The sequence below is a fragment of the Amphiura filiformis genome, chromosome 20 (genome assembly GCF_039555335.1).
Source record: "Amphiura filiformis chromosome 20, Afil_fr2py, whole genome shotgun sequence".
NCBI classification, from domain to species: domain Eukaryota; kingdom Metazoa; phylum Echinodermata; class Ophiuroidea; order Amphilepidida; family Amphiuridae; genus Amphiura; species Amphiura filiformis.
In genome coordinates, this window is record NC_092647.1 from 1,636,182 (window position 1) to 1,661,490 (window position 25,309).

Genomic DNA, 25,309 nt, shown 5'->3' on the forward strand with positions numbered 1-25,309 from the left:
GGAACTTAAATACGACGTCCTCATTCACAAACTGATACTATCTGTCCATCGTATAAGACTATTACCGTAAGGCAGCGTATTGAATGAATATTAAACAGTCAAGAATAAGCTCCGCCACCCGCTGTTTCGGATCCCTCACTGTCTCCCTAAACATCAAAAGCGTTGCACGTATACTTACTTAAGACTGTCCTTTTTCACATAACGCAGACAAAGTAAGGCCAACTTGCCTACAAATGGTCAAACTATGCAAGTCCCACATCACATCCATCACATCGATATCGGCGATCGTATTTTTTACTGAAGTTAGGCACTTAGGCTAGGCTGGTTACCACCAGCGTCATTCACGTGACGTGACACAGCTAAAATAATCGACCGGAAATCGGGGATCATTAAAACGTCAACAATTTCAAAATACGCAATGACAGTAAACTTAATGGCGAGCGGTCCGAATTTTGAGCCATACAAGTTTACGTGGTGAACTAGCTTTATTTAAGCCATCTTGCAATGGTAATAATTCTGATGTATTTAATGCAGGAATACTTGCATGCCGGGTGGTAATCCGAATAATCAGTCCCAAAACAAAATATTCATTTACTGACATGATCGATGGACCCTGCATTTTTCAATACATTGATGCTGTAGCCTTCGTACAGAGTGAAGAAGGCTACACACAAGGAAGGCTATAATCACGTATCATGTGCCTCAGATGCGTATAGATAATAGAGGGCCTCCTTCAACTCCCAACTTGTGACCACGGAAATAGCTTAATAACTGGGTAGGAAATTTGAAATTTGGACACCAGAAAATTCAGGTTAAAAGTCAAAAAGTGTCAATTGGTACACCTTGATACAGAAGTTATCATACAGTGATAGTAAGATTTTTTCAAATAAAATCTCTTTTCTGTAAAATTGATTGCTGTGCTGAAAAATGTTGCATATAATGGGTACTTGCTTTTTTGTACAGTAATTCATTGTAAGGTACCATCAATGATGGTCACAGAATTATTAAAGGATGTTTCCGGCAATCACAACATTATTCTTTGTATATTACAAAAATAATTATCAAGCATGAATCATTTGGTTTTATTTAAAACAAACTCATATTGACCATAAAACAGCCGGCTCTCAACACGCGATATTCAAAATTCCCGCGCCGAAATTGTCTAGTGCAATGACGTCATGGTTATTTGTCTTCAATACGCGGATTTAGGCATTCTCTACCGGAAGTCAATTTGTGCCGAAATTCCTTCCCACAATGCAATATGCGTATTGCATAACAAAGAATATTGATTAACCTCCGAACTGCATTGTGGGAAGGAATTTCGGCATTGACTTCCGGTAGAGAAACCCTAAATCCACGTATTGTTGCCATATTGTTACTGGAACGTTATTGCACTCGACAATTTCAGCGCCCGGGAATTTTGAATATCGCGTGTTGAGAGACGGGTGTTTTAATTCGTTTTTATGGTCAATATGAGTTTGTTTCAAATAACTAGACCACGTGATTCGTGCTTGAAAATTAGTTTTCTAACATATAAGGCATAATGTTATGATTGACGGAGGCACCTTTTAACAATGAGCCAACGTTAATATAATATTAGCATGCCGGACTAATAGGCCTAGTCATTCAACACCAGATCTCGTGTCTGTCTTTGTTTGAAGTTCGTTTTAGGATATTTTGAACAGCGCTTTTCACAACTTCACCAAATATCAGCCCATTATACTACCATATTCTAAAAACGTGTATTTGCTCTGGTTGCCATGGTAATGGAGCAAATCCTCTGATTGGCTAAAATGTTACTCCTATTTTTATTTATGCTATGAATACCAAATTGGTGAGAAGAACTACTAACCCAAGCTTAATATAGGTGGTATACCACGCGGACGCCAACGGTCACGTATAAGGGTCGGTAGGGGAATTTAACCGAACATCACGTTAAAGGCTACCAAAATTGGTCTGGAAAACTGCTGGCATGAGTGTAATGAATTTTTTACATTGGAGAGGGCCAAAGGTCATACATAGGTCATCTGGGATCATTTGTCCAGATTACCTACAATGTTTACAAACAATTGTTCAGAAAAGCCAGTGGATTAAAGGTATGTTTGCATTGCTTGAGGTCGAAGGCGATCAGAAAAAAAATCACCTGATTAACTTGAAGAGTTATCAATAATTATTGTTTGTAAATGTAGAGGTTAAAGGTTATCCATTGCCTGACTTTAGTGCACATACTACATACAGTAGCTTTAGTTGTCGCACTTTGCACATCTCTGTGCCTTTGTTTAACCCTAACGCTAAACGTGCGTGGTTTTTGGCTATCGGAAGGAAAGAAGGACTAAAAAGGAGAGAAGATGACTAAAGGAGTTACTTGGCGCTCCCTGGATTCGAACCTTAGACGGTCCCTCGGACGCCCCGCACAAGATCACCGACGTGTATCCACGGGGGTTTCGCTGGCCCGGTCAGCGATTCCCTGGGTATGACAGTAGTTTTCTTTGTAAGATTTTATAGAGTTAGGGTTAAACATGAGTGTGCTTATTCCCCGGGGCCTATTCGCAGAATAAGCATCAGTAAAGCTTCCCTTTAATTGGTATGAAGTCGTTCATGTCTATTCAAGTGACCCGATTGTGTGAAGCCTTTATTACAGTATTGACATTTATAAGGCGTTTCTTTGGTATGAATTCGTTCATGTATTTTTAAGTTACTTGACTGTGCGAAGCCTCTATTACAGTATTGACATTTATAAGGCGTGTCTTTGGAATGGATTCGTTCATGTCTTTTTAAGTTACTTATGTCTCCAAAACCTTTACTGCAGTATTGACATTTATATGGCTTCTCTTTGGTATGGATTCGTTCATGTCTTTTCAAGTGACCAGACCGTGTGAAGTCTTTATTACAGTATTGACATTTAAATGACTTTTCTATGGCATGGGTTCGTTCATGTATTTGCAAGTGACCAGTCGTTGTGGAGCCTTTATTACAGTATTGACAAATATAAGGCTTCTCTTTGCTATGGATCCGTTCATGTGTTTTCAAGTCATTCTGTGTGAAGCCTTTGTTGCAGTATTGACATTTATAAGGCTTCTCTTTGGAATGGCTTCGTTCATGTCTTTTTAAGCTACTCATGTCCCCAAAACCTTTACTACAGTATTGACATTTGTAAGGCTTCTCTTTGGAATGGATTCGTTCATGTGTTTTTAAGCTGCTAGACGTTGTGAAGCCTTTATTGCAATATTGACATTTATATGGCTTCTCTTTGCTATGGATTCGTTCATGTGATTTCAAGGAACAAGACTGTGTGAAGCCTTTATTACAGTATTGACATTTATACGGCTTCTCTTTGCTATGGATTCGTTCATGCGTTTTCAAGTCATAAGACCGCGTAAAGCCTTTTGTACAGTATTGACATTTATAAGGCTTCTCTTTGGTATGGATTCGTTCATGTCTTTTCAAGGGACAAGACTGTGTGAAGCCTTTATTACAATATTGACATTTATATGGCCTCTCTTTGCTATGGATTCGTTCATGTGATTTCAAGGAACAAGACTGTGTGAAGCCTTTATTACAGTATTGACATTTATACGGCTTCTCTTTGCTATGGATTCGTTCATGCGTTTTTAAGTCATAAGACCGCGTAAAGCCTTTTGTACAGTATGGACATTTATAAGGCTTCTCTTTGGTATGGATACGTTCATGTCTTTTCAAGTCACAAGACCGTGTGAAGCCTTTATAACAGTATTGACATTTGAATGGCTTCTCTTTGGTATGGATTCGTTCATGTGTTTTCAAGTTGCATGAATGTGAAAAATGTTTTTTGCCGTATTGACATTTGTAAGACTTTTCTTTTTTGTGGATTCGTTTTTTCAAACTAGTTGATTGTGTGAAGCCATTTTCCACCCGTCCGCTAATATTAACGTGAAGCGATGATAATTTCAAATTGTCATCTCTTCTACTATCATCGGCGACGATTTTCTTTCTTTTTGGTATAGGTATCAGCTTCTTCTTATAGTCATACCAGTATGCACGAATCCACCGCTCATGATGACGTAGATGACGCAGATATCCAGGATTATTATTAAAGAACCTTCGTCTGCAATATTTACACACGTGAGGCATCAGGTAGTCCCATTCTCGTGGTCGTCTTGGAGGCATTCCTGAAACGAAGGATAAAGAGCAATATATCTAATTGAGGCAACTGTTAAGGGCTGGGGTATGAACGTTTGGACAGTATTTATTTTGGGACATCAGAGCACATCAGACATATCGAATTGCATTCTGAATACGAAGAATGTCATTCTGATATCAAATAATTTTGATTTTTGAAATTCGCAATTTAATACACATTTTATGGCAAATCATTAAAATTGATATTTTTGATATTTAACAGTACTTCAAGTAAACTTTATAAATCTGATGATTTATACTTAAAGTGTATGTAGGTGGGATGAAAAGCCGACGATCAATTGAAAATTTTGACCTTTCGTATTGAAGATATGGATATGGAAAAATAGGTCTTTTTGGGAAAAAAATCCATATCTTCAATATGAAAGGTCAAAATTTTCAATTGACCATCGGCTTTTCCTCCCTACTACATACACTTTAAGAATATATCATTAGATTTATATAATTTACTTCGAGGACTGTTATATATCAAAATTTGAAAAATATCAAATTTTATAATTTGTCATAAAATTTGTATTATATTGTGATTTTCAAAAATGAAAATTATTTGATCTCAGAAAGACATGCTTCGTATTCAGAATGCAATTCGATAGGTCTGAGGTGCTCTCATGTCCTACAAAAAATACTGTCGAAACGTAATAACGCTCATTTTAGATCCCTTAACAAATCTGATAAACTGTTATCATTAAACGGGGTGGGTGACTCTAAGGTGACAACTCTCTAGTCCGAAGGTTCGCATTAAGTCCGAACGCGGATCGCTAGTCCGATATCTGAAAAAGGTTCGCTAGTCCGCATATCGGGTTCTCTATACCGAATATAACATAAGGGTCACTAACCTTAACCCTAACCCTAAACCCGAATCCTAACCATAATCCTAACCCCAAAAACCCTAACCCTAACCCTAACCCTAATTTTATATTCGGACTAGAGAACCTTCGGACTAGAGAACCTTCGGACTAGAGAGAAGCCATGGACTCTATATTTAAGTGTAACAGAATCGTCCCAGTACTTCAGTATACTTCTTTTCTGTTTATTTTATACATTTCCTATGGTTATTTCCTGTTGGTCTAATCCTACGAACAAAATAGTAGAAGCTTTCATTTTAAGGTGAAGTAACTAAACTTATTTTAAACTGTTGAGATTTGATAGTTCACAGCATCTTGCGAATGATAGTGAGCTTTAGCAAAAAATGTATTGATCATTTCAAAGCGAGCGTGTAGAAGAATTCAAATATCACCGGTATATAACTTTGTAGGTCATGTGGTTCTTGAGTTATGTTGCAAAGAGGGCTGAAACATCAAGGTGTTATTTTTTAAATAATATATTGATTTAAACAATGAAAATCGATTTTGTTTTAGCTGGCTCGACCAACAATACGAAAAGGTCGAAGGACGACATTTGGGCTCCATGCACGCTGGTCAAAGTTTCTTCTGATGAAAATCTATGCTAATAGTAATAATAAAATATTGAGTGAGCTCTGTTCGGCTATGCGTTTCGACGCATTGATTCAATAATTTGGATATAGATCGACAACGGGTGTAGCATGTTGACCAGATGTTTTAAAGATCATCCGATGTCAAAGGTCAAATTTTCAAACTTGGTCCGATCGGGCTCATACTTGATGGGGAATCGAATCCTTTATGAGGGGAACGTGTATAAAATGAAATTGAGGCACTCGAGGTCAAAGGTCATCATTGGGTCACATTTTAAACTTCGCCCGATTAGACTTAAACTATGTGGGTGGAATCCTTGCTGTGAGGGGAGCATGTATAAAATCAAATCGAGGTCATAGGTCATCCGGGGCTAAATTTTAAACTTCGCCCGATTGGGCTTAAACTTGGTGAAAGTAATATCACGGAAGTATGAACAAAATCAAACCGAGATCACTCTAGGTCAAATGTTACATGGGGTCAAACGTTAAAGTATACCCGATTGGGCTTAAACGTAATAAAAATCACCAGAACATGTCAACAAATCAAAAGGGTCAACAGGGGTCAAACAGTAGCGCTATCTGCTGTCTGTGCTCTCTCATACAGGTGTTCTCATAGCCATAGATGCCCTAGTGGTCTCAAAATGTTTGGGTACAACCCATTGGTCTGAAGGGTCAAAGTCACAGGCTTTAAGGCGATTTAATACCATGATTTTCATCAGTACCCATCTTCTTTTTTTTGTTGCAAATTTATAAAGTACATAAATATGTTCATCATCGCATGTCCTGAACTTATAAAATATCTCTACATAAAAAGTGGTTTTAAACCATTTTAGAAAATCATTTTAGCCCTATTATATTTTTTTGTTTACTGTATCCTGGTAACTGAGATGTGTGTTTCATAACAAACCATAATTTATTCTATTGAACATGTCCAAGTAGAATACATGAATAGAATACATTAAATCCTTTGTTATACTATCTATAGAAATATACTCACAGATTATAACACTGAATAAATTAAATAGGCCTAAATAATCTCTTCCACATAGACAATTTAATATTACACCATGTATGTATCTTCTATAATATGTTGTTAGGAAAAGAGATTAAAAAAGGCTATAAGGTCATCAAAGGTCAGGTTATAGGTCAATTGGTTCAGGTCAAATTCAGGCATCAATTTTGAATACATGTGATAGTCTGTGATATCATACATGTCATAATGAGGCATCAATTTTGATATTTTGTCTGTTACTGGATATATAATGGAAATGTGTGAGGTGGATATACTAAAATACCTTGGGATGTAAATGGTGAGTACAATTTAGATTGCCTAGTTGAGTTGGATTGGGCAAATAAATATAAAATAGTTAACAAAATCACAAAAATGAAGCTTACGGAAAACTACCTAATATGGTGGTATAGGTGACAAAAAATACAATCTTTTCAACATTGCTGTAGTGTGGTTGTGGTAACCTGTTACCTATGGCTTAATTAAGTTTCAGTGACATAGTGTTGCAAGTTCAAAATACAAAATATAGCTCGACATTGAAAAATAGAAGCATTTTAACCGGTTCGTTTTTGATAGTTGTGGAGCACCAAGTTCATGAAGTCATAAAAGAAATCAGGGACCACTTATTCCCATTTTACATATCAACATTATTTCCCTAATGTGTTAGCAACACATATCCAAAATTTTAACGAAATCCGTTGATAGTAAGCTTTCCAAGATGAAGTGAATTTAAATCATCAGTGATGTACCTCCTTTTGGTTTTTATCTTCAAAAGCATGTAAGCTACATTGATACCGATGCCACCAATAAAACGAGAAGATTTGCCCCTTCATTTTGCATACCACTTTGTCTAATTTTTTTTGTAATTTCTTCACAAAATGCAAAAAATGCAAAAAAATCAATGGGTGTAGTACCCCTTAAGGCATTTTATGTTAGGAATCGGGTTAAGATTAGCATTTAGTGTTATATATAGTGTTATGGATAGGATTCGGTTAGAGTTATAGGATTAGAGTCAGTGTATGTTTAGGGTTAGGTTTATGCGCCTGTCACCGAATAGGTCTTCCGTACAAGAAACGGATGGTATTTTAGTAAATTCGTTGTTGTTCGTCAATGATCGTTTTATGTTCTTTTTATGTCCTGCTGTCATCCGCCAAATGCGTTTCGTGTTAGGTGATGTTCGTTAAGTCCGTCGGCAAGTTTTTGAAACGGAGTGTACCGAATACACATGTTCGGTATTTATCCGATGTGTGTTCGTATGGTGCTGCATATTGCCGGAGTTTGTTCGCCCTTCTTTCGTTCATGTTCGTTCTTTGTTCGTTGCACTCGGCCCGTGTTCGTTGCAAATACGTTCCTGTGAGGCTTTCACCACCGGATAACATATTTTTGCATTCGGTGATGTACGTTGACACAAACCGTCTTAGTGTCACACTACACCGGATCGGTCTTCCGTATAAGAAACGGATGGTATTTTAGCAAATCCGTTAGTGTTCGTCAATGTTCGTTTTATGTTCTTCATATGTCCTGCTATTATCCGCCAAATGCGTTTCGTGTTAGGTGATGTTTGTTTAGTCCGTCGACAATACAAGTGCATGCACAAAACTTGAACCGGAGTGTGCCGAATACACATGTTCGGAAGTTGTCCGATGTGTGTTCGTACTGTTCTGTATATAATTATATACCCTGGGTTTGTTCGTTATTCTTTCGTTTATATACCGCAGGTGTTTGGAAGGTTTCGCAGGCGCTTGTGCCGGATGTAGGCCTATGGCGAACATGTGCATCGATCATGGGATGGGGGGGAGGGGCTTTCTGAAGGGTGTGTGACGCAATATCATATTCCCCCCAGTACTTTAGTGACTGACAAGTAGAAAAAAGGGGGAAAGGAGAGAAAAAAGAAAAGAAAGCGAGAAAATTTGAGAGAAGAGAAGAGAAAAAGTTAAATTGCACGTAATTTAGTAGGCCTATGCATGTAAGTAGTAATGAGGGAGGGGCACTTTCTGAAGGGTAGAGGACGCAATATCAAATTCCTACCAGTTTTAGTGATTGACAAGAAAGAAAAAAGAAGAGATAACATGGAAAAGGTTAAATTGTACGTTATTGAGTAGGCCCAGGATAGTAGTAAGCCTAAGTATAGGCCTGTGATTATTATAGGCAGTGCTTAAATGTGGTTCCTTGGCCCAAAAGCCTGTGAAAATTACTGCCGGCCCGTCGATATGTAGGGCCCGTGACATTTTGTCATCAAAGACTTAAGGTCTATTACTGACTTTAACATATCAATCCATGCATGCTTTACCTGAAATTACGAGTCTGAAGTCTTATATCTAAGTGTCAGTGGATCAGTGTAACATTTTAAATTTTGCAAATTCAGTTTTTTGTTTAAGGCAATAATAGTGTAAAAATGATGCACCAAAAACAATTTTCCAAATGTTCCATTTTCAAAACTAAATTTTTACACAATAGGCCTAGGCCTAATAATGGAAATATGCCCTAAAGTCCCCATGCAAATGGCTTCAATCGGACGAAAAGTTAGACTATTAAAAATAAAATATTATGAAGTACCTTACAATTATATTTGTATTGAAAATATAATTTCTATTTGGGAAATAAAATCATTAAAACAGAAATCACCTCATACGGGTCTGAAAAGACCCAAACACCAAACACTTTTCACTCATACATAGTTTACAAACACAGTAGCTTACAGATGAAGCTGATATTTAAGTAATTGAAATTATTTTGCTTTGGAAGTTTGTATATTCATGTGAACCTAAAACCGTTGCAAAACGACTCGAACGAGCGTCGGAATGAAAGCTTTCTGCAATATTGCTATGCCTGCGCTGGTTAACAAACCATAGTTAAAGGGATAGGCCTACTACACCCCCTGATAAATTTTGTGTCTAATTTTTCATTTTTCTCAAAAAATAACTACACACTGGTAACAAAAGGTATATTATAGGGGCAAGGAATCCAATTACCTCACTGAAATTTTAGTAATTCAAGACAAGTGCACGTGGTTCATCAGGCCTATATACCGTAAAACCCCGTCTACAAGCATACGTGTATAGTGTTTTTTATAAAAGCTTAATTAATTCGAAGCAAGCGTTAATATACCAATACAATTGATCGGACTTAAAATAATACTTGTTTGCATATGCTTGGATCCGTAATTTACATGCTCAAATAATGGCGACTGGATTAATGTAGCTTTCATCAGAAGCACACTATATGCTTGTAGACGGGGTTATACGGTATCATGATATGATAAGAAATGATGAGGTACATTCTAGCGGTACCTCTTTTCTTATCATGAATAACGTACCGCTTGTTTTGAGTCACTGAAATTCCAGTGTAGTAACTCGCCAACTGGATTCATTGCCCCTATAATATAGGCCTACTTAACTTTTGTTACCAGTGTGTAATTATTTTTTTTTTTAAAATGCAAAAATAGTCACATATTTATCAAGAGGTGTAGTACCCCCTTAAACAACATACCCGTAATTTGGATTTATTTAAGCTTATTTAGAGCAAGTTTAAACGAAGATTGTACTTACTCGTAAATTAATGAATGCTCACTATCTGCAACTGGTTATTAATGCACGCTTCTTATTCCGATGCGCAAGTTTGAAGACAGCACCAATGAGTGAATGGTCGAAGCATAAAGTATGATAGGTGGCTATCATAGGTGGATAGGTTAAGAAACGGCTGGTTTCTAATACCATGTCAGGCTACCCAGTCAGTCAGACTGCTTATCTTATAACCGGTCGTCCGAGTAGTACATTTCAATTCAAGTACTAGTATTTCAATTCAAGTACTATTGAACACTATCATACAATGCAATGAAACGAAATATTTACATTATTGATCAGTCAAGTTTATCGATCAATTCTTATTTTTATTAAGATGTTTTACAAAGGCATTTGGATAACAAATAAAATAACAACCACAAATACACTAGTGTGGGACAATGCAAAATAGCGGTAAGAGTCCCGTAAACAGTGGTCGAATTCATTCTCAGTAAGACCATATGGAGATAACAATATTTTTTATCTTGATGGTACAGCCCAACTTACCGTACTTTTCCTAACCAGACAGTCCATGCCAAAATTGTTACTACACCTTTACATTTCATCGAATCTCTTTTTGATGTCTGTCATTTTGAACATCACACTTGAAAGATGTATGCTATGTAGAAACTTTATTTTGCAATTTCATAATTTGCATATTATTAGCATATTTGCAAGAAAAAACATGAAAATCAATAAATACCTATATTTTTCACAATTTCAATATTTTATTAGAAATTAAGCATTTAGGCCGTTTGTTATGACTTGATGAATGAAGCTGTTAAACAGATTTTGATATTTTTGCTTACTTTTTCCTTTTTTGCCCCAAAATGTGTAAAAATCAAAAATTTTTCTTAAAATATTTATCAAATTTCTTAATTTAGGTATAATACAGTGCAGAAAAAAAAGTAAAAAAAATCTGTTAAACAGATTTCCAATAAATTGTTTCATTTTCCATTTTGGGTTAAATACTCAATTTTCATGCGCGGGTATTTGAAACATAAAATGAAAACATGTCCATTGCACTTTTCCTCGAGATGTACTATAATATCAAGGTTACGGATATATTATAATCCCTTCTTATCTTACTGATCCATCAGATACCTATTGTTATGAATGATCAATGAAAAGGTTCAGAACTGGGCTCATGGTCTGTCAAGTATATATAGTTATTTTCATGACTGTGTAAACTCAAAAATCATGCAAGGTCGAATGTAGGAAAAGTATGATCAGTTGAGCTGTATGACTCTGTTCTGTGTCTCGGTCCCGGGTCTCGGTCCCTTCCTCTTTTCACTTTCTCCACGTTTATGTCAATGGGCTATTCCAGAAAATAGATGCACGCCCCCTATAGAGGAGTTCGGATATCCGGACTTTTTGTCCAGTCGTGGCTGTTGGAAATCTAGACTTTTAAAGTGCCCAAAGGCAAAAAAAAATCCGGCAGAAAAATAGTTTAAAATCAGAAATCCTCAATATGAGAGTTCATTTTCAACATTTCCGTGATTGTTGCTTCATTTGATTGGATTTCCAAGCTTTGTCCATGTAACATTGGCAACTGGAAATCCAGTCGTTTTCAGAAAGCAAACTTGGAAATCCGGACATTTCTTTGATTGAAAATTTACTCCTCTATAGGGGGTGTGCACCTATTTTCTGGAATAGCCCAATTGAAAACGTGTCTGCTAAGTTTTTATTCCGAAGAGTTTTTTATGCGGACCAAGTTTTGCCCAAAATTATTTCGTCCCTTGTTTTTATTCCAATTAAAGTAGGCCTAATAATTCAGATGCAAAGTGCACGATTTTCACAAAGTTTTTTTTGTGCATTTTTTGTGATCAAGGCTTGGAACCAACTCTGATGAAGACATTGAAATACCAGAAAACCCATTAATTGGTGGCAAAAATGTACCTTGCTCCAAAAAGAGAGTTATCATGGTTATGGCATTCATGATCACACCAATCTGGTCAAAACGATTAAAAAAGTATAGTTTAGTATATCTGCGAAGTTCTCGAATTATAAACACTAAGGTCAAAGGTTGCACCGGCTCCATTGGGTCAAAACCTAAAAATCATCGCTTCGATTTAAACCAAAATGGACTCAAATTGTTTGTCTTGCAACAACCTAAAAAAAACCCACATTTTCATAAAAAAATAATTTTATGATTGTTGATACAAATTCTAAGTTTGCACCATGCATCTAGGATGTATCATTATCGCCAAATTATAGGTCATGGTCAAAATGGTTCAATCGGTTTTTTGGTCAAATTTTGTCGAAACCCCACAAAAGTATTCCTCTGGTAATAACGATTCCGAAAAGCATGTCCTATCTGTAATGTACTGCCTAGTTCTTGAGTTATAAGCAAACAGGTTAAAGGTCATACCCTTTCACCCACTTACTTATGTAAAATCGTACAATTAATGACTATCTTTATGAAAATCGGTATTTTTTAAAGGGTTAGACCCTTGATGTGGATAGTGGAGCCCACATTACGACCTTTGACCTTTTTTGCCGAGGACCGTAATAGATATCACATAAGTCAAACAATACTTTATTTCTGAATCGTTATGATTATATTTAACATGTTTAACAAGATCTCATCAAATTTTGTCCTGTATGACCTTCCCAGCAAACACAAAAATGTTCTTAACGTGTTTATTCAAAATTTATTTTATTAACATTTAAATGTCGGATTATATAAAGGTCATGGAAACGTTTTTACAACGTTTTATATTGTAAAATATTTTGTCAAACCTTTTTACACAATATTTTGTCGACACTTATGTAACATTCTGTTCAGAATGTGTTGCATCAAGTTCTCAAAAATGTTTTATGAATGTTATAAAAATGTTTTTATCCCCTAAACGTGTTCTGTTAAGCGTGTTCTGTTTGTTGGGTTAACACTATTCTGAGCACGGTGCATTTTTGCCATCAAAAATATGTTATAACGTCAAATTAATGTCAGATTCGGATTTCTTGGGGTCGACTTACCAGAAAAAGTGTCTTTGTACACGATTTTAGGTAATCTGGTTCAAAACTTATTTTTTTCAAGATGGCGCCGGCGGCCACCATCTTGGATTTCTGGGTAAATATGAGTTCGTAATGTCAAAGTAATGTCAAATTTGAAATCCTTGTGGTCGACTTATCCAAAAAGTGTCTTTGTACACGATTTTAGGTCCTCTTGTTCAAAACTAAATTTTTCAAGATGGTGCCGGCCACCATCTTGGATTTCTGGGTGAAAATGATGCCGTGATGTCAAACTAATGTCAGAATCGGAATCCTTGTACTCGACATATCCGAAAAAGTGTCATTGTGCATGATTATAGGTGCTCTGGTTCAAAACTTAAATTTTCAAAATGGTGGCGGCGGCCATTTTGGATTTTGACCTCTGGCGAAAAATGCCGGGATTTTCGCGAGGGACATTGTGGCTATTTTTTTTTCTAAATGGTCCATAGAGGTCGAATCAATCGTCAAACCTTAATAGCCAGAGAGTGGTCACCAAATTGAACTTTTTCACCTAACTATGTATGGGTTAGTTCGTGTCTTTTTAAGCCTCCTGAATATGTGAAACATTTCTTGCAATATTGACATTTATATGGCTTCTCTTTGGTATGGATTCGTTCATGCGTTTTCAAATTACTAGACGTCGTGAAGCCTTTATTACAGTATTTACATTTGTGTGGCTTTTCTTTGGTATGAGATCGTTCATGTCTTTTTAAGTCAAGAGACCGCGTGAAGCCTTTATTGCAGTATTGACATTTATATGGCTTCTCTTTGGTATGGATTAGTCCATGTCTTTTCAAGTCACTAGACGCTGTGAAGCCTTTATTACAGTGTTGACATTTATATGGCTTTTCTTTGGAATGGATTCGCTCATGTTTTTTCAAGTTACCCGCGTCTCCAAAACCTTTACTGCAATATTGACATTTATAAGGTTTCTCTTTGCTATGGATTCGTTCATGTGTTTTCAAGTTATTAGACTGTGTGAAGCCTTTATTACAGTATTGACATTTATATGGCTTCTCTTTCGTATGAATTCGTTCATGTGATTTCATGTAGCATGAATATGAGAATTTTTGTTGCAGTATTGACATTTGTAAGGGTTCTCTTTTCTTTGGATTCGTTTTTTCAAGCCAGTTGACCGTGTCAAGCCTTTATCATAGCCATTTGCATCCATGCATTGTCCGCTAATATTAACGTGAAGCGACGATGATTTTAAACACTCATCTCTTCTACTATCATCGGAGACGATTTCCTTTCTGCTTGGTATAGGTATCAGCTTCTTCTTATAATCATACCAGTATACACGAATCCACAGCTCATGATGACGTAGATGACGCAGATAGCCAGGATTATTATTAAAGAACCTGCGTCTGCAATATTTACACACGTGAGGCATCAGATAGTCCCATTCTCGTGGTCGTCTTGGAAGCATTCCTGAAACGAATGATAAAGAGCAATCTATCTAATTGAGGCAACTGTTAACAAATCTGAGAAACCGTTATCAGAAATCGGGGGTGGGTGACACTAAAAGTATGTTTAAGAGTGACAAAAACGTCCCAGTACGTCATTATACTCCTTTTCTGTTTATTTTATAAATTTCCTATGATTATTTCCTGTTGGTCTTATCCTACGAACCAAAGAGTAGAAGCTTTCATTTTGATATCTTTGATAACTATTTTAAACTGTGGAGATTTGGTAGTTCACAGCATCTTGCGAATGATAGTGAGTTTTGGTAAAAAATGCATTGATCATTTCATTGCGAGCGTGTAGAAGAATTCAAATATCAAATATTCAAATATAATATATTGATTTAGACAATGAAAATCGATATTTTTTTTAGCTGCCTCGACCAACAATACGAAGGTCGAAGGACGACATTTGGGCTCCATGCACGGTGGTCAAAGTTTCCTCTGATGAAAATCTATGCTAATATTAATAATAAAAAAATGAATGATCTCTGTTCGGCTATGCGTTTCGCCGCGCTTCGACGTATTGATTCAATATTTCGGATATAGATCGACACCGGGTGTACATGTAGCATGTTGACCGGGTGTTTTAAAGATCATCCGATGTCAAAGGTCAAATTTTCCAACTTGGTCCGATCGGACTCCACACGATCGGACTCATACTTGATGGGGAGAATCGAATCCTTTATGAGGGGAACGTGTAGAAAATGAAATTGAGGTCACTCGAGGTCATAGGTCATCATTGGGTCACATTTTAAACTTCGCCTGATTAGGCTTAAACTTTCTGGGTGGAATCCTTGCACCAAATTACTTGAAATTAAAATATGGAAAGTTAGACTATTAAAAATAAAATAAATAATTATAAAGTACCTTACAATTATATTCATATTGAAAATATCATTTCTATTTGGGAAATTAAAAAATTAAAACAGAAATCACCTCATACGGGTCTGATTATGATTATTGTATGGTGATTGAATTCTGTTTTTGATCCAAACACCACCAAAGAGGCACTTTTCAGCCATACATTTACACAGTATAAGCTTACAGATGAAGCTGATATTTTCAAAGCAAAATAATTTCATTTACTTAGAAGTAAATGAAAATGTTTTGCTTTGGAAGTTTGTATATTAATGTGAACCTAAAAAACCGTTGCAAAACGATATGAAAGCTTTCTGCGATATTGCTATGTGCGCTAGTTAAGGGATCTAAAATGAGCGTTTATTGCGTTTCGACAGTATTTTTGTGGGACATGAGAGCACCTCAGACCTATCGAATTGCATTCTGAATACGAAGCATGTCTTTCTGATATCAAATAATTTTCATTTTTGAAAATCACAATATGATACAAATGTTATGACAAATTATAAAAATTTGATATTTTTCAAATTTTTGATATATAACAGTCCTCGAAGTAAATTATATAAATCTAATGACATATTCTTAAAGTGTATGTAGCAGGGAGGAAAATACGAAAGGTCAAAATTTTCAATTGATCGTCGGCTTTTTATCCCACCTACATACACTTTAAGTATAAATCATCAGATTTATAAAGTTTACTTCAAGTACTGTTAAATATCAAAATATCAATTTTAATGATTTGCCATAAAATGTGTATTAAATTGCGAATTTCAAAAATCAAAATTATTGATATCAGAATGACATTCTTCGTATTCAGAATGCAATTCGATATGTCTGATGTGCTCTAATGTCGCACAATAAATACTGTCCAAACGTTCATACCCCAGCCCTTAAACCATGGTTAAACAACATACTCGTAATTTGGATTTGATGATTTAAGCTTATTTAGAGGAAGTTTAAACGAAGATTTTACTTACTCGGAAATTAACGAATACTGACTACTTATTCCGATGCTCAAGTTTGAAGACCAGCATCAATGAGTGAATGGTCGAAGTATAAAGTATGATAATTGTTGCTTTCAGGTTATGAAATGTTGTTATGTTGGTTTCTTATACCATGTCAGGCTACCGAGTCAGTCAGGCTACTCATCTTTCGATTCAAGTACTATTGAATACTATCATACAATGCAATGAAACGAAACCTTTACATTATTGATCAGTCAAGTTTATCGATCAATTCTTATTTTTATTATGCAAAATAGCGATAAGTAAGAGTCCCAGTAAGACCATCGTGATAACAAAATTTTTATCACGATGGTATGACTCTATTCTGTTTCTCGGTCCCGGTTCCTTCCTCTTTTCCCTTTCTCCACGTTTAAGGTCAATTGAAAACGTGTCTGCTAAGTTTTTATTCCGAATAGTCGTTTATGCGGACCAAGTTTTGCCCAAAATTATTTCGTCCCCTGTTTTTATTCCAATTAAAGTAGGCCTAATAATCCAGATGCAAAGTGCACGATTTTCATATAGTTGTGCATTTTTTGTGAATAAGGCTTGGAACCAAATTATAACGATGATAGGACCTTGAAATACCAGAAAACCCATTAATTGGTGGGAAAACTATGTACCTTGCTCCAAAAAGCGAGTAATGGCCTTCAAAATCACTCCAAAATTCACACTGGTCAAAACGATTCAGAAAAAGTAAAGTTATTAGTATATCTGCGAAGTTCTCCAATTATAAGCAAAAAGTTAAAGGTCATACCGGCGCTATTGGGTTAAAACCTAAAAAATGCTCCGATTTAAACCAAATGGTTTCAAATTGTTTGTCTTGCAACAACCTAAAATTAATTTTATGATTTTTGATATAAATTCTAGTTTGCACCATGCATCTAGGATGTATCATTCAGCTGATCATTATCGCCATTATTATAGGTCATGGTCAATATGGTTCAATCGGTTTTTTGGTCAAATTTTGTCGAAACCCCACAAAAGTATTCCTCTGGTAATAACGATTCCGAAAAGCATGGCCTATCTGTAATGCACTGCCTAGTTCTTGAGTTATGAGCAAAAAGATTCAAGGTCATACCCTTTCATCCACTTACTTATGTAAAATCGTACAATTAAAGACTATCTTTATGAAAATCGGTATTTTTTAAAGGGTTAGACCCTTGATGTGGATAGTGGAGCCCACATTACGACCTTTGACCTTTTTGCCGAGGGCCGTGATACATATCACATAAGTAAAACTATAATCTGAATCGTTATGATTCTAATTAACATGTTTAACAAGATCTCATCAAATTTTGTCCTGTATGACCTTCCCAGCAAACACAAAAATGTTCTTAACGTGTTTATTTAAAATTTATTTTATTAACATTTAAATGTCGGATTATATAAAGGTCATGGAAACGTTTTTACAACGTTTTATATTGTAAAAATTTTTTATCAAACCTTTTTACACAATATTTTGTCGACACTTATGTAACATTCTGTTCAGAATGTGTTGCATCAAGTTCTCAAAAATGTTTTATGAATGTTATAAAAATGTTTTTATTTCTTAATCGTGTTCTGTTAAGCGTGTTCTGTTTGTTGGGTTAACACTATTCTGAGCACGGTGCATTTTCAAATTAATGTCAGATTCGGATTTCTTGGGGTCGACTTACCAGAAAAAGTGTCTTTGTACACGATTTTAGGTAATCTGGTTCAAAACTTATTTTTTTCAAGATGGCGCCGGCGGCCACCATCTTGGATTTCTGGGTAAATATGAGTTCGTAATGTCAAAGTAATGTCAAATTTGAAATCCTTGTGGTCGACTTATCCAAAAATGTGTCTTTGTACACGATTTTAGGTCCTCTTGTTCAAAACTAAATTTTTCAAGATGGTGCCGGCCACCATCTTGGATTTCTGGGTGAAAATGATGCCGTGATGTCAAACTAATGTCAGAATCGGAATCCTTGTACTCGACATATCCGAAAAAGTGTCTTTGTGCATGATTATAGGTGCTCTGGTTCAAAAAATTTCAAAATGGTGGCGGCGGCCATTTTGGATTTTGACCTCTAGCGAAAAATGCCGGGATTTTCGCGAGGGGCATTGTGGCTATTTTTTTTTTTTCTAAATGGTCCATAGAGGTCGAATCAATCGTCAAACCTTACTAGCCAGAGAGTGGTCACCAAATTGAACTTTTTCACCTAACTAGGCCTATGTATGGGTTAGTTCGTGTCTTTTTAAGCCTCCTGAATATGTGAAACATTTCTTGCAATATTGACATTTATATGGCTTCTCTTTGGTATGGATTCGTTCATGCGTTTTCAAGTTACTAGACGTCGTGAAGCCTTTATTACAGTATTTACATTTGTGTGGCTTCTCTTTCGTATGAATTTGTTCATGTGTTTTCAAGTCACCAGACCGTATGAAGCCTTTATTACAGTATTGACATTTATAAGGCTTCTCTTTGGTATGAATTCGTTCATGTGTTTTCAAGTACCTCATGTCTCCAAAACCTTTACTGCAGTATTGACATTTGTAAGGCTTCTCCTTGCTATGGATTCTTTCATGTGTTTTCATGTCACAAGACTGTGTGAAGCCTTTATTACAGTATTGACATTTGTATGGCTTCTCTTTGGTATGAATCCGCGCATGTCTTTTCAAGTTACTTATGCCTCCAAAACCTTTATTACAGTATTGACATACATAAGGCTTTTCTTTGGTATGAATTCGTTCATGTTTTTTCAAGTGATTAGACTGTGTGAAGCCTTTATTACAATATTGGCATATATAAGGCTTTTCTTTGGAATGGATTCGCTCATGGTTTTCATGTTACTTATATTTGCAAAACCTTTGCTGCAGTATTGACATTTATAAGGCTTCTCTCTGGTATGGATTCGTTCATGGCTTTTCAAGTCATCAGACCGTGTGAAGCCTTTATTACAATATTGGCATATATAAGGCTTTTCTTTGGAATGGATTCGCTCATGGTTTTTCATGTTACTTCTGTCTGCAAAACCTTTGCTGCAGTATGGACATTTATAAGGCTTCTCTCTGGTATGGATTCGTTCATGGCTTTTCAAGTCATCAGACCGTGTGAAGCCTTTATTACAATATTGGCATATATAAGGCTTTTCTTTGGAATGGATTCGCTCATGGTTTTTCATGTTACTTATATTTGCAAAACCTTTGCTGCAGTATTGACATTTATGTGGCTTATCTGTGGTATGGATTCGTTCATGTCTTTTCAAGGTATTAGACTGGGTGAAGCCTTTATTACAGTATTGACATTTATATGGCTTTTCTTGACTATATCGTTCATGGCTTTTCAATTCATCGGACCGTGTGAAGCCTTTATTGCAGTATTGACATTTACAAGGCTTCTCTTTGCTATGGATTCGTTCGTGTCTTTTCAAGTTGCATGACTGTGAGAACTTTTTGTTGCAGTATTGACATTTATAAGGCTTCTCTTTGGTATGGATTCGTTCATGTGATTTCAAGTTGCATGAATTTGAGAAATATTTGTTGCAGTATTGACATTTGTAAGGCTTCTCTTTTCTATGGATTCGTTTTTTCAAGCCTTTATCATAACCATTTCCACCCGTGCATTGTTCATTAATATTAACGTGCAGCGATGATGAGTTCAAACAATCATCTTTTCTACTATCATCGGCGACGATTTTTGTCCTGCTTGGTATCGGTATCAACTTTTTCTTATAGTCATACCAGTATGCACGAATCCACAGCTCATGATGACGTAGATGACTCAGATATCCAGGATTATTATTAAAGAACCTTCGTCTGCAATATTTACACACGTGAGGCATCAGGTAGTCCCATTCTCGTGGTCGTCTTGGAGGCATTCCTGAAACGAATGATTAAGAGCAATCTATCTAAGGCCGTATAAAATTAATATTTTGGTTCTCGTCCAGAGGATTTTCATGAATTGATGAGGGAGGGAGGTTTTTTTTTTTTTTTTTTTCCCAATGTAAAATCACCATTTTCAGTAGTTTTCGGTCTTTTCCAACAGTGCTTGAAGAAACGATGAGGCACTTTTTTTTTTTTAAATGTTAGATTTTGAGGGATAAATCCCCTTGTAGTACCACAAAAAGACTTGGAAGTGATCCTTGTTCTCTAATAAACTTATTTATATGTATGAAAAATTCATAGATCATTCCAAAGTCTAAAATAATTGAAAAATCTAAAAAAAAAAAAAAAAATCTTACAAATCACAGAAATTGAGGAGGGAGGGGACGAGAACCAAAACATTAATTTTATACGGCCTAATTGAGGCAACTTTTTCACAAATCTGAGTGACCGCTATCATTAAGCGGGAGGCACTAAAAGATGTAAGGTTAATAGAAAAGTTTCAGTCCTTGATTATTCTCCTTTTCTGTTACGTTTGTACATTTCCTATGATTATTTCATTTTGATATCTTAAATTTACATCCAGTTATTAGCGAAAAGGTCAAAGGACGACATTTGGCATTGGTTAACAAGAGTTTTCCTACGATAAAACTGGTTTCAAAATGTTAGGGAACAACTCATGAGTCCGAAGGGTTAAAATCAGGGTTTATGGCATTCCATGTTAGAATTCGGATTATGGATTACCATTAGTGTTGGGAATATGATTAGGGCCAGAGTTAGGATTAGAGTCAGTGTATGTATATGTTTGGATTTTTTGGACATGATTAGCAGTCAAAATTAATAGATAAGTTTTCACGGGAAAATTTTCTGGACACGTGACACCCATGGGCGCAGACATATTAGCATTATGGAATGTGACCCCGAGCACAGCGGGTGGTCTTCCTATGTATTTGAAATTTTGAATAGGAAGATTTCCTCCTTTGATGCAAAATAAGTAACTTGTCGCAAGTTAATAGTATTATGGTAAGAGTTTCCGTAGATAAATATTTTTTTCCGTAGGTAGATATTTTTGAAATTACGTTTTGATGATATTGTGAAGAAATTAAGATTGCATGATATTCAATAAATTTGCAATACATGAATTTCTATAGAAATTGTGGCCAAGAATACTATTCCAATTCAAAATTACTAAGACTTAAATAGCGAGGCCACCGCCGGGGGTCAGAGATCAGGCTCGAGGTTACACTCACATTGATACGCATTGGTCACGTGTCCAGAAAATTTTCCCGCGAAAAAATGCCCATTAAGGGCTGGGGTATGAACGTTTGGACAGTATTTATTGTGGGACATTAGAGCACATCAGACATATCGAATTGCATTCTGAATACGAAGAATGTCATTCTGATATCAAATAATTTTGATTTTTTGAAATTCACAATTTAATACACATTTTATGGCAAATCATTAAAATTGATATTTTTGATATTTAACAGTACTCGAAGTAAACTTTATAAATCTGATGATTTATACTTAAAGTGTATGTAGGTGGGATAAAAGCCGACGATCAATTGAAAATTTTGAACTTTCGTATTGAAGATATGGATTTTTTTTCCCAAATCACCCAAAAAATTAGGTCTTTTTGGGAAAAAATCCATATCTTCAATATGAAAGGTCAAAATTTTCAATTGACCGTCGGCTTTTCCTCCTGCTACATACACTTTAAGAATATATCATTAGATTTATATAATTTACTTCGAGGACTGTATATATCAAAATTTGAAAAATATCAAATTTTTAGAATTTGTCATCAAATTTGTATTATATTGTGATTTTCAAAAATGAAAATTATTTGATATCAGAAAGACATGCTTCGTATTCAGAATACAATTCGATAGGTCTGAGGTGCTCTCATGTCCCACAAAAAAATACTGTCGAAACGCAATAAACGCTCATTTTGGATCCCTTAATGTTGATTGATTAGTATTAGTGACCCCTTGGACTATCGACCTTTAACCAAATGTTCAAGTTGTTATAACAATATAAAAAGGAATGGTTTGTAATGGCTAAGATGTTTCGTTATGAACCATTTTGCAGTGTTTCCTAACTAAATGTCCTAGATAGTGCAAACTATTCAAAAATCGGAGGATTTTTTTTTTCCTATTTTGAGCCACGTGGAACTCGAATGTGGACCCACGACCTTTTCACTAGTAACATTAGGCCTAAGGCTGCAATCACTCACATAGAAGTATATGGTAAGTATATTGCACAATAGAACAGAAAACCATGGTTTTCAGTGTCGAAAAACAATTCGATTGTCAGTCGAATCGATCAACTTGGTTTTTCGTTTGATAAACCTGGTTATTCAATCGAAAACCAGGTTTTCGAATTTGATTGTCATGGTTTTTGATATACCAAGTTTATCGACCAAGAAACCTGGTTTTTCTTCGATAAACTTGGTTTTTCAATTCGATTGTCATAGTTTTTTTATGGTAAACCTGGTTTTCAATCGAAAAACCAGGTTTTTCGAATTCGATTGTCATAGTTTTTGATAAACCAGGTACCTCTCGATGAATAGCATTTCGGTAAATCAAATCGGCACAAAGGCACAATGCGTTACGTAATATATTGCCACTCTATGTTTATTAAAAGCTCTTTGGTTTTAATAGTGAGCTTTAGCATAGTGAGAATTAGTTGGGTTAGGGTTCAAACAAGCTTAAGGTAAAACAGCAATCACCTCATACACTGATCCGAATTTCTATGGTCGCGCATGGTGATTGAATACTAGGTTTCATCGGAACAGCTGTTAGATCCAAACCGGGATCCAAACACCAACAAAGAGGCACTATTTGTTCATATATTTCTACAGATGAAGTTGATATTTAAGTAATTGAAATTATTTTGCTTTGAATAGTATAGGTTTGTATAGTCATGACTGTTATGTGAACATATATCGTTGAAAAACGACTCGAATGAGCGTCGTAATGTAAGCTTTCTGCATGTCTGCGGTGGTTAAACCAAGTTTATTTATCTCGATAATTTAGATAAGACGAATATTGTACTTACTTGGAAATTAACCAATACAACTGATAATGTAATACACGCTTCTTATTCCGATGTCAAAGTATAGAATAATGGTAATTATTGCTTTCTGTATTAATGGCAGAATAATTAGAAATGCTGGTTTCTTATACCATATCAGGCTGCTCATCAAAGTGGTACTGTAGTCCAAGTATTTATATTCATGTGATATGCATGCTATCATACTGAGCTACTATAATACTAAGCAAATAAACGAAACCTTTACACCTATGCTTTACACATACAACGTTATTGAGTCAGTCATCGATTTCATTCTGAAGGAACCAGGCGTATAGCTCCGTATAGCCATAGCATTTATCAGTATCCTTCAAACAAATACCAAGTGCTATCAATCAATATTCATTTCAGTACGACGGCAACTACAGCGCATCATTACCGGCGTGACCTCTGTTGTTACGTAACAAAATGGTGAAAATAAGCCGGCAAATACGACTTTTTGGAAAACACTCAAAAATGGAATACGCGAGTCATTTCTCGCTTAATTTTCCGTATATTAATTTCCGTATTTACCTGGGCACCTTGGGAGAACAATGCATTGAAAGGTTTACCCAGGTTAAATAAGAAATAAATAAATGAATAAATAAATTGAGCCCATAGATAAGATATGAAAATGATAAAGCAAGCAATAACGTATGCAAGTTGAGTTGTGAAAAAATTAATGTTATGGTGCGCGAAGCTTAAAAAGCTTAAAAAATGCTAAATCCTCTTCTGTAATCCTCCTTCTTGCTGTAATCATGCGTGACCATTGGTGACCAGTGTCACCAGGAAAATTAGCTAAAATTAGCAGCCGGCTCTGTCCGTATCTCGATTATAATAATAGTTTAGTGATGTTTATTTTTTAATGCAAAACACTGCCCTGTCTTACAAAATATTGAAGTCGATATAAAGAGTAATATCACCTTATTTTATTGTCAACGTGGAATCCGTTTTAAATATGATTGTTATTGAGTGAGACTCTGAATGGAAACAAGGTTGCAAAAAAACTTTGTAGCAAGTTGTGTTAGCATTTTGGTCACATAGTGCTCAGAGGTTGAAGGTTCGAACCCTACCGTTGCGTTTTGGAATCTTTTTTTCCTCCCTTATCTTGTGTGTAGGCCTATGTAGGCCGGTCATTATAATTATTTTGAAATATCAATGCAATACGGTTTATGTTCCCTGTAATTTTTTTCTTTATGCGTTTGTCAATCAAATCATGTCATATTAATCAGTCATAAATGCACGAACGATTTTTTTTTCAAATCTGATTTTTTTTTTTGGCATAGGAGCCTATTTGTAATTTTTACGCATGTACCAACCTACACCCCTGGCTTAAGGGATGGGTTTATATGTGTGTAAATGGAGGAGAAATGGGAGGATTTTGGCATGTTTGCTGTGATTGTTTGCCTAGCAATATTGATCACAAGTACACAATTGATGGTGCATATCAAGGACCAAACTCTATAGTTTTATATTTGAGCACGATCACTTCTGTAAGGTCATGGGAAATTATGTAAATCGGCTTTTATATTTGATGTTGCATATCGGCTCACGCACTTTATTTTTGTACCCAGTATTTCACAAAGTCCCTGTACTCTGATGACCCTATGACTTTTTGCTGGTATGTTGAGCACTTTAAACAATTAATTATAGTACTTACCTCCTACTTTAGGAACATGCGTATGTCTTAATGTATGTCGACCATGTCAACAACCCAGTGTAGTTTTACATGGTTGGAAAAGTCTATTTCCTTTCGCTATTTTGCCAATCATAATTCATAAATTGTCCAACTTTTTGACAAAAAGAGTTTTACAACTATTCCGCCAGCAAGGAAACACAAATGTATGTGTATCCAGTGCGTCCTTTACGTTTAAATAGTTCAGTTTATTGTC

The 25,309-nt window shown here is 35.7% G+C and overlaps 2 protein-coding genes across 2 annotated transcripts; both read right to left on the bottom strand.

Annotated features, from left to right (window-relative positions):
- Nucleotides 1-1,024: 1,024 nt before the first annotated feature.
- Nucleotides 1,025-10,435, bottom strand: LOC140142868 (uncharacterized). Its single transcript, XM_072164890.1, has 2 exons — nucleotides 10,166-10,435; nucleotides 1,025-4,148 (listed from the first exon to the last, which is right to left on the bottom strand). Exon 2 carries the CDS (start codon nucleotides 4,144-4,146, stop codon nucleotides 2,578-2,580), a length of 1,569 nt encoding a protein of 522 aa, XP_072020991.1. The 5' UTR covers nucleotides 4,147-4,148; nucleotides 10,166-10,435; the 3' UTR covers nucleotides 1,025-2,577.
- A 1,884-nt stretch (nucleotides 10,436-12,319) lies between these two features.
- On the bottom strand, nucleotides 12,320-23,571 carry LOC140142928 (uncharacterized). The gene is given in 5 exon segments (XM_072164955.1): nucleotides 12,320-14,317; nucleotides 17,120-17,169; nucleotides 18,693-19,265; nucleotides 19,268-20,340; nucleotides 23,406-23,571. Coding segments are annotated over 4 exon segments (2,325 nt in total). The 5' UTR covers nucleotides 20,339-20,340; nucleotides 23,406-23,571; the 3' UTR covers nucleotides 12,320-13,686.
- Nucleotides 23,572-25,309: the final 1,738 nt, after the last annotated feature.